Genomic DNA, 12,753 nt, shown 5'->3' on the forward strand with positions numbered 1-12,753 from the left:
ATATTTAAAATATTTCTTTAGTTTTTAATGAGATACTCCCCACTCTCATATATGCAAATAAACTTATTTCACATATAAGAACTAATTCAATGCAAATTGTATTACAACTTAATTTGTTTTATATTATTCTACACTTTTATCTACTTTACGTGGGTCTTTATATTTTTATTTAAAATACACAATACAATAGAATTTTGGTTTTTTTTAATATCATAAATATAGTATTTTTTATATCAATTTGAATTGAATTTCTTAATATTAATATTAATATTAATAAATTTGATTTAAAAATAATAATTTAGAATTGTTAAGTAAATTATGAGAATTTCAAAATAATAATTTAGAATTGTTAAGTAAATAATTTAGAATTGTTAAGTAAATTATGAAAATAATAATTTAGAATTGGATGGTGTAATTTTAGAACAGTTTTCTACAGTACAGTAGTAAAACTGGTATAGTGTAACTGGACTGTTTTATCTTAGAGACATCGTGGTTGATAGTTTGTCCTGCACAGTTTTAGACAGTGCCGTGAAAAGTTATAAGGAAAGTGACCTAGTTCACGATTCAACACAATAATATCTTTTGTGGCTGAATTTATTTATTTTTTTCAAAACTAAAAAAACAACAAACTTTTATTGCAATATACAACCTTTTTTTATCATAAAACTCTCTCAATCTTTTGTATAAAAGTGTAAGTTTTGGTGCCACTTTAGTCTTCGAAGAGAAATTTTGGAAAACTGTTTGGCCAAGTTATGAGGGTGAACCATGTTCTAAAAACTCTTGATTTTGTATCCTTTATTTTTCTTTTAATCAAAATTAGTTAACTCTTAACAACCAAATAAAGAGATCACAATAACAAAGAACTCCAAACTTTTTAGTCAACTCCAAAATAGTTCATTAAAATTAACCTAGTATGGTTGTGCCGAATATAACCTCCATATAACTTGTTTAGATTTTGTCGATGTTCATCTAACCCTCAATCCATTCACATATGTAAGCAAATATGGAGGGATTAGATTCACATAGCCTATATACAAGTTGCCAATTAGTTTGTTGATTAATTAGTAGAATATCAAGTTGCCAATTAGTTTGTTGATTAATTTGTCTATCCTAATTAGCCTATATACAATTATAATTACTTGTAAATTTATATCTAAGATGATAATTTCAATGACAATTATTTTACAGAAAGAGAATATTAATGTAAAATTAATGTTGATAAACTACATACTCAATTACAGCGCCACATTATATCTCACAACAAAAGCTTATATATAGATTATTTTGATACATATTTACAACTTCATGGATATATTTGCCACTTCACATAATTCAAAAATTAATTTAACTAATACTTGCAATTTAAACAACCAATTTATATATTCCCTCGTACAAGAGTTGAACTCATGATTCCAATTGGTGATATTTAAACTACAATGTATTATATTAAAAAAAAAATCAAATTTTGTTTCAAATTTTAAGTCCTTGTTTAGTTTATAATATAAAATTTATATATATCACAATCTTGCTACATATGAACGGATTTCGTCGTCTTGAAAGTGTTTGAAATGATGTTAAATAAAAATAGAAAATTTAATATAAATAAATAGGGCATAATATTTGTATTTCAAAACTTTCAAAGAAACATTTTAATTTTAGTTGTGAACATACATGAACCAGATTCAGGGACACTCAATTCGTTGTCTTTTAGCGGAACCATGTTCCTGATCCAATAAATCTTTAGCAGCATTCTCGTTGTTGTCATTGATTGTTTCGGGAGTTTCTTCACATTTGAAAGTCCAACCAGCAAAATTATTCTCTGAAAAGAGAGAGGAGGGAGTTGTTTTGTAGAAAGCTAGAGGAACCCCCTTCACCCTTCGAGATATCTGCAATGGTACAAGTTGTCACCAATGAAACACCATCAGTTTTCCATGTCAACTATCAGTTTTAAAATAACCATATAAAGGTGGATGATGCGGCAAAGTAGAGATTTCTTATTGATTGTCGGTGTAAAATTGTTTTAGACTGACAATGGATACTCTTTAATTCCACAAAATATTGCCAATTATATACAACAAACATATCTCAAGCTAAAATATAGCCAGTTATATACAAGAAACATATCTCAAGCTCTCTCTTATTACGCAAACAGTGTATATAGGCATATGTTCCTGTAAACAAAACCAAATGGTAACTCACCTCCGCTCCAAATATTGTTGCATAAGAACCAGCACTAAAATCCTCAACATTAACTTCACATGTTTTGGCTCTGACTGTCAAATCAGTCTCAAGAAGGGTCAAAGCAAACCTGAGAGCACAAGTAAAAACATGTAGCGTTTAAGGTATTATGTCAAAATCAACAAACACAGATTAAATAAAACATTGCAGAAAAGGAAAACAACGAGTATTGCGTCAACGACAAAACACTTGCCGTTGGACAGGAGGACAGTAGTGGTGAATAGCGGAATCAATTTCCCAAAGAGAGCTTCCTGCTCCAAAGAAATCTTCATCAGCACAACAAATATAGAACACAAATAGGTGACTCTTAATAAACTAAGAGATACTGTAGGGAAGGGCCACATTTGCCTACATTGAGTTTAATGGCAAACTTATCGTTGACATTTTACTACAAGTTATGTCAAGCAGGCAAGCTAATTTGAAGGTATAATGATTCTGAATGTGTCAATCCTAATGTCATGCTTAATTGAGTTTTCTCTTGTTTATGAAACATCAAACAAACAAGCAAGCATGAATGCATTCATGTATGGAAGTGTATCAAGAGCATGAAAAGGGATAAACCTGACCATACAACAATACATGTAAGATTAAATGGACATGATCAGCTCCTCTTACCTCACACACCATATAGCCGCTATAGCAGCGTTATAGCATAGCAGAATTTGAACAAAGTGTAATGGCTCTGCGATACACTATTGTGGCGCTATAGCACTATAACATAGTGGAATTTGAATAAACTGCTATTTTCCACGATCCATAATTGACAACACTGGATAAAAAACAACCATCCAATTTTCCAACATTCTCCAGGTTTGGTTTAGGGAAAATAACAGAGTTCACGTAGAATAGACAATAGATAACTTAAAAAGATACTCACTCATAGCGCCTGACTTCATTGGATCAGTTTCCTCAATGTTAAAATGGTCTATGCTTGGTTTCTGGCAGGGCATACCAGTATTGGCATTATCCAAGTTAGCAGCAGTCACTTCATCTGTTCTATCTACCTCTTCAACAACGTCTTCCTGTTCATATATCAGAAATTATCTCTCCAGTTAAAACAGGGAAAGCAGTTGTTTTACTACACTGCAATATATATCCTAATTATTTTACCAAACCAACATATTTCAAAATTTAACACAAACATCAAACTTGAGAGGGGATAAAAAGGAGGTAAATAATGTCTAATTAAATTCAAATTGCAGTTCTTTAAATTCCATCTAAATGTTGGATGAAGCAGCTGTTGGCTAACTAAGAAGTCCCCAAGAAAATAAAATCCAGTCCTAATATTATGACTCCTAGATATGTAAGGGATCATGAAGAAGTACATGATATGTTCTTTAATTTAACCTTTCTTTACAGTTCCAATATTTCTCTTATCATAATGATGTCAAATTGCCACCATGGCGGCACCTTGGGTTATGGTCCGCCTTAGGCTGCAATGCAAAATTTATTTGAAGGATTTTAGGCTGGCCACCATGAATTGGGGATTCAACATTGACGAACCTTATCCAGTATCAGACCAGAGATTTCTCCTTGAACCAGGAATCCAATCAATCTCCTGGTTCTACCAATTAAAAAATATATGAGCAAATATGAATCAACAATGCCAATAATTCACTCTACAGCTGCATCAGAAAATTGCAGATAGCAGCAGCATAACATGCACGATTGCCCATTTTCTTATCAGTTTAGTCTGACACAAACAGATAAACAAGTATGCAGCTATTTTAACTGTCTAAGTACGTGTACAAACAAACTTTGTTGAGCAGAAACATAAGGAAAAGTATATAGAGGAGTAACTTATCAATACAGGATTTCAGAAGCCAAAATTTGGCATTCACCAACACTATTCATGGTTAAGCTACAACGCTGTTCACAAGCCTCACATACCCAATCCAATAAGTAATACCACAGCTAAACAACGCTGTTTTTAAACCTGGATTTGTTATTGTAACAAGCACTGGTTTGTGGTTTACTGGTCTAAACATAGCCGAATTGATGACAATTTAATTTTATATTTAGAGAAAAAAAATGATTGTATCAAAGCCTGATACACCTTTAGGTAGCTGAAAGCGTACAAAGATAGAGTTGAGAGGGATTCAAAGTGGTAAGTTTTATGAAATAATAATTTAACATATGTATTTGCAATAGAGTATAAACAAAAAAAGTTACATATTTAAGTTCAACGATATATATAAAAATACTTTTAGGTCATAAATTTATCAACATACTTTTGTAAAATATTGAATGTTTTAATTTACAATAAAAACAAAATTCATTTGTATCGAAGTATTAAATAAATAAAACATGCACATATACAATCAAAAGTGCATATGGAATAGGGGTCAAATGCTTCCGCTCATGTGAGAAGCAAAGTTCGAAAACATGCAAAGGAGAAAAGAATATGGCTAATATGGCTTTTCCATATTAAAACTGATTAAACTTGTATGACAAATCAGACTGATCCTAAACAGTTCCCACCAACTTACACCCAGCTCAGCAATCCAACAGCTAGTTTACAGAATCCCTGGTTTTCTGGCTTGAGTGAACCGACTATATAGGTCTGGTTTATGATTTAATCAGTTGGTCCAGTTTCAAAACAGTTGTTATTCATTCTTTAAACAGCAATAATACTAAATAAGATGAACAGAAATATATATGTCCTGAACACAAGACCTATATCATCATTTTATAAATGAAATAGCTTAAAGATACCAACAGATTATGATTATGATTTCAAGATCCCCCTTTGTTTCCCTCTACCCCATATTTCAAGTGATCCTCAATAGCATCTCCAATACAAAAGAAGCAATCCAAAAAACAAAAGTTACTAATGAAGTAATAGGCAAAACAAAAGATAGAGAAGACGAGACTATCTTTACCCGGTGCACCAAACAGCTGATTGAAGAATGTCTACGCAAAATATTGTGAACCAGAGCCGTAATAACTAATGCACCTGAAGGTGGAACTGAAAGCAACAACCTACTCAATTTCTTTGCAAAGGGGGCAGCCAGGTAAGCTGGAACGCGGTCGGAGTTCAGGCAAGAATCAAGAAGCTGCAAATAATAAATAGCATTTTGTCAGAAAACAGCACACCCAAAGGATTTACATAAGTGAATATCGTCGTCATCAGTCAATCATATTCAATACTTTGGTTTTCCCATTAGAGATGTCGGGAAAAATTATTTTCCTCTTTCAAGTTAATATGTGACTTTGCATATTTGTGATGCTAGCCTAATGCACTATTCTTTTGGGATTTCCTTGTCCAATTAGCATAAAGGGGTAAAACATGCAGCACAATATTAGTTTTAGTATTTTAATTTTGAAATTGGGGTTTTCAAATTGGAATTATTTGCTCAATATGGATTCTAATCTGTATTACATTATCTTAGTCCCATATAGAATAAGATTATCTTATTATGATATTTGGTTATTTTGGGACTATTTAACATAATTATACAATATTGATATTTACTTCCTTTTTCATGAGCCATCAGAAAGACTAGATAAAGTACTCTAGGTTTATTGTTCCGCAAAAAAGAGATTAGAGGTTGTAACGTTGTGTCCTTTAAGATTTTTGTCATCTTTTGAGAACTTCTTTTCTTTTTTACCCCCTCTCCAACAAAAAAAAGAATGATACTTTCACTTATCTGATAAAGTTATTCGGCAGCATCAACTTTCAAAATTTCACTCTAATCAAAATACACTTATTGCAGAGTGAACATGAAAATACAGCAGCATAATTTACGCCAGATTTATCCTTGATGGGGTATAATTGGACCTGATCCTCAATGCAAAAAAATAAATTATGTTGTATGTTTTGTTATCCCAGTTTTAAGCTCAGATGGTATACTAAATGCTCCTTTTAAGTAATTGGATGCATTATTTCTATGTACAGAAGTGTATGTGATAGAATACGTTATTTATGTAAGTAACTTCAACCACATTTATGGGATAGAAGTTGGTTTTTAACACCTTTAGTTTAAGGATTGCCATGTTGAGCCGAAGGAGTTCTAGAAGTTTAAATTTTACTGTAGTCATATTCTTGTTGAAACTTACATCCTCTATAAATTTGCACTCCAACATACTTAAATCATTATTAACCAAATTTGCATATTTAAGTTACATTAAAAATATAATTATTTAATAAGTCAGTACCATATCTTCGTACAACTGAACTCAAAGCATCATTTTTGCTTGATATTCCTCTTTGATTACATTTACATGTATGTACCCAAAGTAATTTTATAAGATTTACCTGGAAAAACCTTGCACGATGTTTTGCCATGAAGATAGATGGAACTAATAGCTCATATAGTTTTTCATAGAAATTAGGGTACTCCACTTCATACTTGGTCATTAGGATAAAAAGGCTGCTAAGTGCCATCACACTGACTACACCACCAACATCATATGACCTTGTCAAGAAATCACTGCACAAAAAAAAAAGCAATGCATCAGATTCAACATCTAGTTACCATAACAAAACACCAATTTCTGTAGCACAGATGTTTACCATAACATTTTGGGATTAGACAGATGAGGAATGACTGCTTGGTGAAGGTTAACAAGAACCTAGTAAAAAAGAACCATGTAGCTCACAAAATCAAAAGGAAGAAAAACATGCATTAGAGTATAACAATGTAGTTCCGTTCACATAAAACAGGGTGTAAAGACAAGAATGTGAAATTAACAATCACCACTATAACAAATAGAACTCAACTTACATCATACATGCATAAAATGAATATAGTCAAAGGATAATATTGATTAGAAGCCTTTGTAAAAATAATCAAACAATACATAAAATGAATATAGTCAAAGCATAATATTGATTAGAAGCCTTTGAAAAAAAACAAAATAATAATATTGATTAGATATAGGAGATTGACTATAGGTGTATTTTTACCTATATATAAAAAAAGCATGTTGCATACAAATAAATAAAAAGAATGGAGCTATTATATCATAGTGTATATATTGAAAGGTATATGTATTACACTGAATATTGGAGTAATACTCACAAAATCTTCGGTTTTTCTATTATATTAACAGGTCACATTTGGGATTCACACAAAAACTTAAGTTTTGTTATTTCAAAAAACCTAAAATTCTATTTTTTCCACGATGGCCGCTATTTCGGCTAGCAGAAATTGGAATAGCAGCCACTATTGTCCTAATAGCGAAACTAGAACAGCATTGGGGTTTTCATAGCGGATTCATCAAAATCCTCTATGCTGTAGCGGCTCTATAGCTGCTATTTGATAACATTGCTTTAAACCAAATACATGATAGGGATTTACTGCATCGATTGATCCATGTAGGCAACTCTGCCAAGTGAAAAAAAATGCCTGATTAGTGTTTATTGGTCTAAATTCTTACGAGTCTATTATATCAACAATAAAGCCACAAATCCCTCCTGTTCATTCAACAATAAAATGTATAACCACGAATCCTCTGATACAAACAACAATCTCCCTTTTGTGAAGTTCTAAAATACTAAGAAAACTAATGCTATAGGCTAAAGACTGAATAGAGAAGCTATCAAGCCAAGGCGCATTCTAATGTTAAGTACAGAGGACCAATTAAATTTGACCATAGAAGCAGTTTAGTTTTTCTGTTGATTCCCTTTGACTCACAGTTACAAATTGAAATTATAACACACACCAAAAGCACATGTGTGAACACAAACATTCACTCTTTGTGCACTTGCAAATTATACTGGCAACCATATTGAAATTTCAAAAGCATACACTTGCAAATTACCTCTTTGTACACATCCAGTGGAAGTGGCAATCTAAGATACGCAATCCAAGCTTCAGTAAATTTTAACTTCATCTTCTTGGCAATATTGACTGCAGAAAGTACCTATATGCATAACAATGAAGATGTAATAGATAACAAAAGTGAAGATACAAATAATTACAGCAGTTCTGAAATAAAGAGATTATTCTATTATAATGATAAGGATAGATTCATTAAAAAAGAAGCTACAATTTATCCAAGAATAAATGATCCTCGTTAATGAAAAAATTTGGGAGCAACGTTGAACTGGCAATGAGTATGGAATAATACTTACATTTTTGTTATGCTTCTTGGACTTAACCTGCTTATCATCTGCATTCACATCTCCAGAAAGTGTCTTTTGATCGCTTTCTATGGAAAAATAACCAAATTATAAAATATAAAGGTATACTCCAATTTTTCCTTACTACGACAATAACAACCAAGTCTGCTCCCACAAAACCAAGTGGAATCCTCTATAGTGTATATGAATCAATCAAGCCATAAAGCCCTGTCATGTATTGGGTCCTAAAAAATTGTATTTTACGCAAATTCCTCAAGGAAAAATAAGAGAAGCAGCGCTAAACAGTGCATTCCAAGTATAAAAATATAGGCCTCAAAAGGATCAAGTAAAGATCTTCATACGAAATAAAATTTTATAAAAAATAAAATATAAAAGTGGTAAGCATGCAGTCACCTGATACACTCCACATTTCGAAATCAGAAGTATCATCTGATCTTTCAAGAGCAGGAACATGTGATAGGGTGTAGTACATGTTATGGATGACACACTCAATACTGCAAAAGATACATTTTCAAAGTTATCAATCAAACTAAATAAATTCATTTTCAAGTAAATTTTACATCTCCTAGTTTAAAATATAAAAACTAGGACCAAGTTTGCCTAGCATAAAAAGTTGAGTTGTTTTCATGCCTTATACACTTAAGTTGCAAAAGTGCTTATATAGCATATTGTATGACATTGACATGGCATGTCATTTTTGCATATAAAACATGAGACACAAATCATTTCAAATCAAAGAACATAATCTTATAATACTACTGATAGTCGACCAGCTACGGTGATCTACATTTCTTAATAAAAGAAGGACATGGGAAAGAATAGAAGTAACCAGTGGCTATAGTTATTACTAACTTTGAGCTCAATTGACTTTCATTGGTGCCATCTGCACTTGCAGTTTTATCATCTAATAACAAAAAAGTGAATTATCCAACAAGAATACCCAAATATATGGAAATTGAAAAGGTTGGCTAAGAAAGAAAATCACCTGAAACCTCTTTTCCTTCCAAATTTTTAGTGAGCTTTTCTAGGCTTATGAACGTAAAATAACTGCAGCAAATAACAAAATAATAATTCAGTAAAAAAGATAAAGCCCATAGATGAGATGAGTCATGTACTCAACACACAAACACAAACACAACACTAAAATAGAGAAATCAAATCAGTGAATTTTATATATGCTATAAATAAATTGTGGCAGCCCTTTTATTCATTCAAAATTTAAATTTAAAATGTAAATAACTGCTGAGAGTTCATATTCATATTCATATTCATATACATATACATAACAAACAAAAATAATGAATAGCTCGTATAGAAAAACCCCATGAAAGCATAATAATCATACCGGACATCAATATACTTGAAATACTTCGATATTAATAAATCCACCAAAAATGCAGCAGGACTAGTAGAGTGAATCTAACAAAGCCAATAAAAAAACCAAACAAATTAGATTAGAAAAACATTAATTATTCAAACTATGTCACAAAAATAATTAATAAGTAGCATTAAAATCAAAATAAATAACTTACAATACCACGAATAATCCTATGATACAAAGAAAAGTGAAAGCTTCCTCCATTAGAAACCTTAACAAACTCCATCAAAGTATCCAATACAAGCTCCTTAAGAGTCTCATCAGATTCATCCGAAACAAGAACATGGATAAGAGACTTAAGAAACTCATCGAATTTGGAACGGAGCCAAGTGAAATATATGAACTCCGATTCGTCGCCGTCGTAATCGGAGGCAGTGGCGGAGGAAGAAGGTAGTTTAGGGAGAAGGGGGAGGAAGAAGGAGTGAAGAGAGAGAAGCGATTCGAGGACATGGTGAGGTGGAGAAGAAGGTGAAACGAAAGTGAGAAGAAGAGGGAGGTTGTTTATATGTGATGCTGATGAGAGTAATTCGGAGCCTAGGGTTTTGAGTTCTGCGACGCTGCTCTTCATTGGAGGCTCGTTGTTAGCGGCGGCTTCGTTGTCGGAGATGAGGTGTTCAGGGTGATAGAGTTGTCGGCGGCTACGAATACGGCACAAGGAATGTAAATTTTTTAAACAAAACCCTAAAAATCGAGAACACTAGCAATCACAAATCCATGTTTTTGTAAATTAAACTTCACTAGCAATCGAGAACCCTAGGTCTTGCAGGGACAATTTTCGAAGCTTAGAATCAATGCCCTTACTCACTCAACTTCACAAACCGCGTTCCTCACTCAACTTCACAAACCGCGTTCCTCACTCTTTCACAACAATCTATTATTATTATTTGGCAAATTGTCGGGTCATCTAAACATAGAAATAAGATTTAAATACAATTTGCTTCTTTATTTTTATTTTTAAATTTAATATTCATTTTCATCTATTATTATTTTTAATTGATTTTTCTCTTTTATCTTTTATAAGAGATATATTTTAGTGTTTTTTATAATCACAATAGTTATAATAACATCTCATTACTCTTCAAACAATTATGGACATGTGTCTACTATAATATTTTTTAATAAAAATTAATAATTTAGTATAATAGATTTATACTTGAAAAAACTCTTCTTGGATGCATTGAAATATATATATAAACTCTTTGAAAACATTTATAAGAGTTTTATGTATTTTTATCTCGTCTTTTTTAAATTTGCACATTTAATTTTATAATTAATTAAAGATTAGACTTCAATAATTAATGGCAGTATTCATACCACTGTTATAAGGGTTGGGGATGAAAATAACTAATATTCTTCGTTTATACAGGATAAAGACAAAAATAAACTAAAATAATAATAATAAACAAAACAAATATTTCAGTACAAGAAAATCTAAATTTAACTACAACAAATTTGTTAGCTAATTTCCTAGCTAATCTACAACAAAGAAAGGTTGCTACAGAATTTGTCGTAGCATGGATTGAGAGACTAATTAACTACAACATAATTTCCTAGTTAATTTGTAGATAATTTAAAAAGAAATCCTAGATAACTCTCAGTTATTGTGTAGTAAATAACCGTTAAAAAGTTATTATATTCTAGCTATATAACTTGGATATTACAATAGCGATTTCCTAGAAAATCTGTAGCCATAATTATTTCCTAGCTATTTAGATTTTTTATAAGCACATATTTTTATTGAATTCGATAATCCTCATAAGTTGAACCCTAAAAATAATGGTGGAGTTGATATAAATAAACAAGTTTAAGAAAATTATTGGCACAACACTTCACAAAATAGAACCAAATTAACATTTCACAATATCAATAAGAGAATCAAAATAACAATTTATATTCAAAAGTTTTAGAACCAGGGACATATATTCTAGCCACTTCAAAGTATTAATTGAAAGAAACACTAAATCCTAATGTATATTGATTTTAGACAAACAAATTACTATATTTATGAAAAATTTAATCTCTGTTTTGCTTAAATGCTCCGTACTTGAGATGAGGCATTCTTTGGAGATGAAAAAAACAAATTAAACAATAATAAGAGGTTAGATTAATGACCAACGTGCACAATGTTTTGAACAAACTCTTTTTAGTAGCGTATAATAAGCATATTGCCATCTTATGAGTCTCCTGATTCATCAGTATTGGGATTTCATACAAGCTTAATGAGATAGAAGGGCTATAGTGCCATTAGATAGCTAAAATTCATGCTAAATGTAGAAATGGCACAATGCATTCTTTTAGCATGACAACATAAACATTTTCCCTTTGATTGTGATGAATCCCAATAGCAGTAGTGGGAGGTGTATCTTAGAATCATACGCATAAGTAAGATTGGCATCAAGTCCATTCTTCAATATGCTCATCACTGATTGGAATTCAAATATCACTGCTATTTCTTTCTTCTATGATCCCAATTATTCTCATCTAGGATATGCAATTTTCCACACATACCTATTTACATTTAATCCCACTATTGATGAAAGTTTCATTTACCTCCACGTGTTTCACTCACTAACTCACACAATATCACTCATTGATTTTATGCCAATTGCTAGGGAGAAGATGCCAACTTTTGTTTTGTTAGTTACCAAATGTAAGAAAGTAGTTAGACAGATTTCTTTTGAAAATTGAATACACTTTATTCACACATCATATTGCTTTTATACAATCTACTCTCAATCAAACAAGGCCCATTTAGAGAAGGCCCAATACACCACTAATATTGCTAATACACTCTACACTTTTTTTAATTAAATTTTAGTGATGGTTCATTCGAAAATCTTACTAGGCATATTGGTCTCGAAGTGCAGTGGCACTTATGAGCTATCGCTCCACATTTATTAAAACACATGTGTTTAAATTAACATCTAACATGAAAGACATCTTTTTATCTTTAAATTTTAATTCAACTGATAAATGTCGATCTTATTATATGTGACACGAAGAGTGATTTAAGGTCAATTTTAGTTTGAAATCACTTTATTTGATTTTT

At 31.4% G+C, this 12,753-nt stretch overlaps 1 protein-coding gene across 2 annotated transcripts; it reads right to left on the reverse strand.

Moving 5' to 3' along the window:
• Window positions 1-1,574: 1,574 nt before the first annotated feature.
• LOC101515273 (protein NUCLEOLAR COMPLEX ASSOCIATED 4-like) lies at window positions 1,575-10,597 on the reverse strand. Of its 2 annotated transcripts, none has more exons than XM_004487296.4 (14): window positions 9,859-10,597; window positions 9,672-9,745; window positions 9,312-9,373; window positions 9,179-9,230; window positions 8,720-8,820; window positions 8,318-8,394; window positions 8,005-8,106; window positions 6,755-6,813; window positions 6,497-6,671; window positions 5,121-5,294; window positions 3,116-3,260; window positions 2,432-2,489; window positions 2,200-2,308; window positions 1,575-1,886 (listed from the first exon to the last, which is right to left on the reverse strand). In XM_004487296.4, the coding sequence occupies exons 1-14, from the start codon at window positions 10,270-10,272 to the stop codon at window positions 1,683-1,685; spliced, it is 1,806 nt and encodes a 601-aa protein (XP_004487353.1). In that variant the 5' UTR covers window positions 10,273-10,597; the 3' UTR covers window positions 1,575-1,682. The 2 variants fall into 2 exon arrangements, with proteins under 2 accessions (XP_004487353.1, XP_012572192.1); XM_012716738.3 differs by having other exon boundaries at window positions 9,864-10,053.
• Between the last annotated feature and the right edge of the window lie 2,156 nt (window positions 10,598-12,753).

The sequence above is a fragment of the Cicer arietinum genome, chromosome 1, assembly GCF_000331145.2.
Source record: "Cicer arietinum cultivar CDC Frontier isolate Library 1 chromosome 1, Cicar.CDCFrontier_v2.0, whole genome shotgun sequence".
NCBI lineage: Eukaryota > Viridiplantae > Streptophyta > Magnoliopsida > Fabales > Fabaceae > Cicer > Cicer arietinum.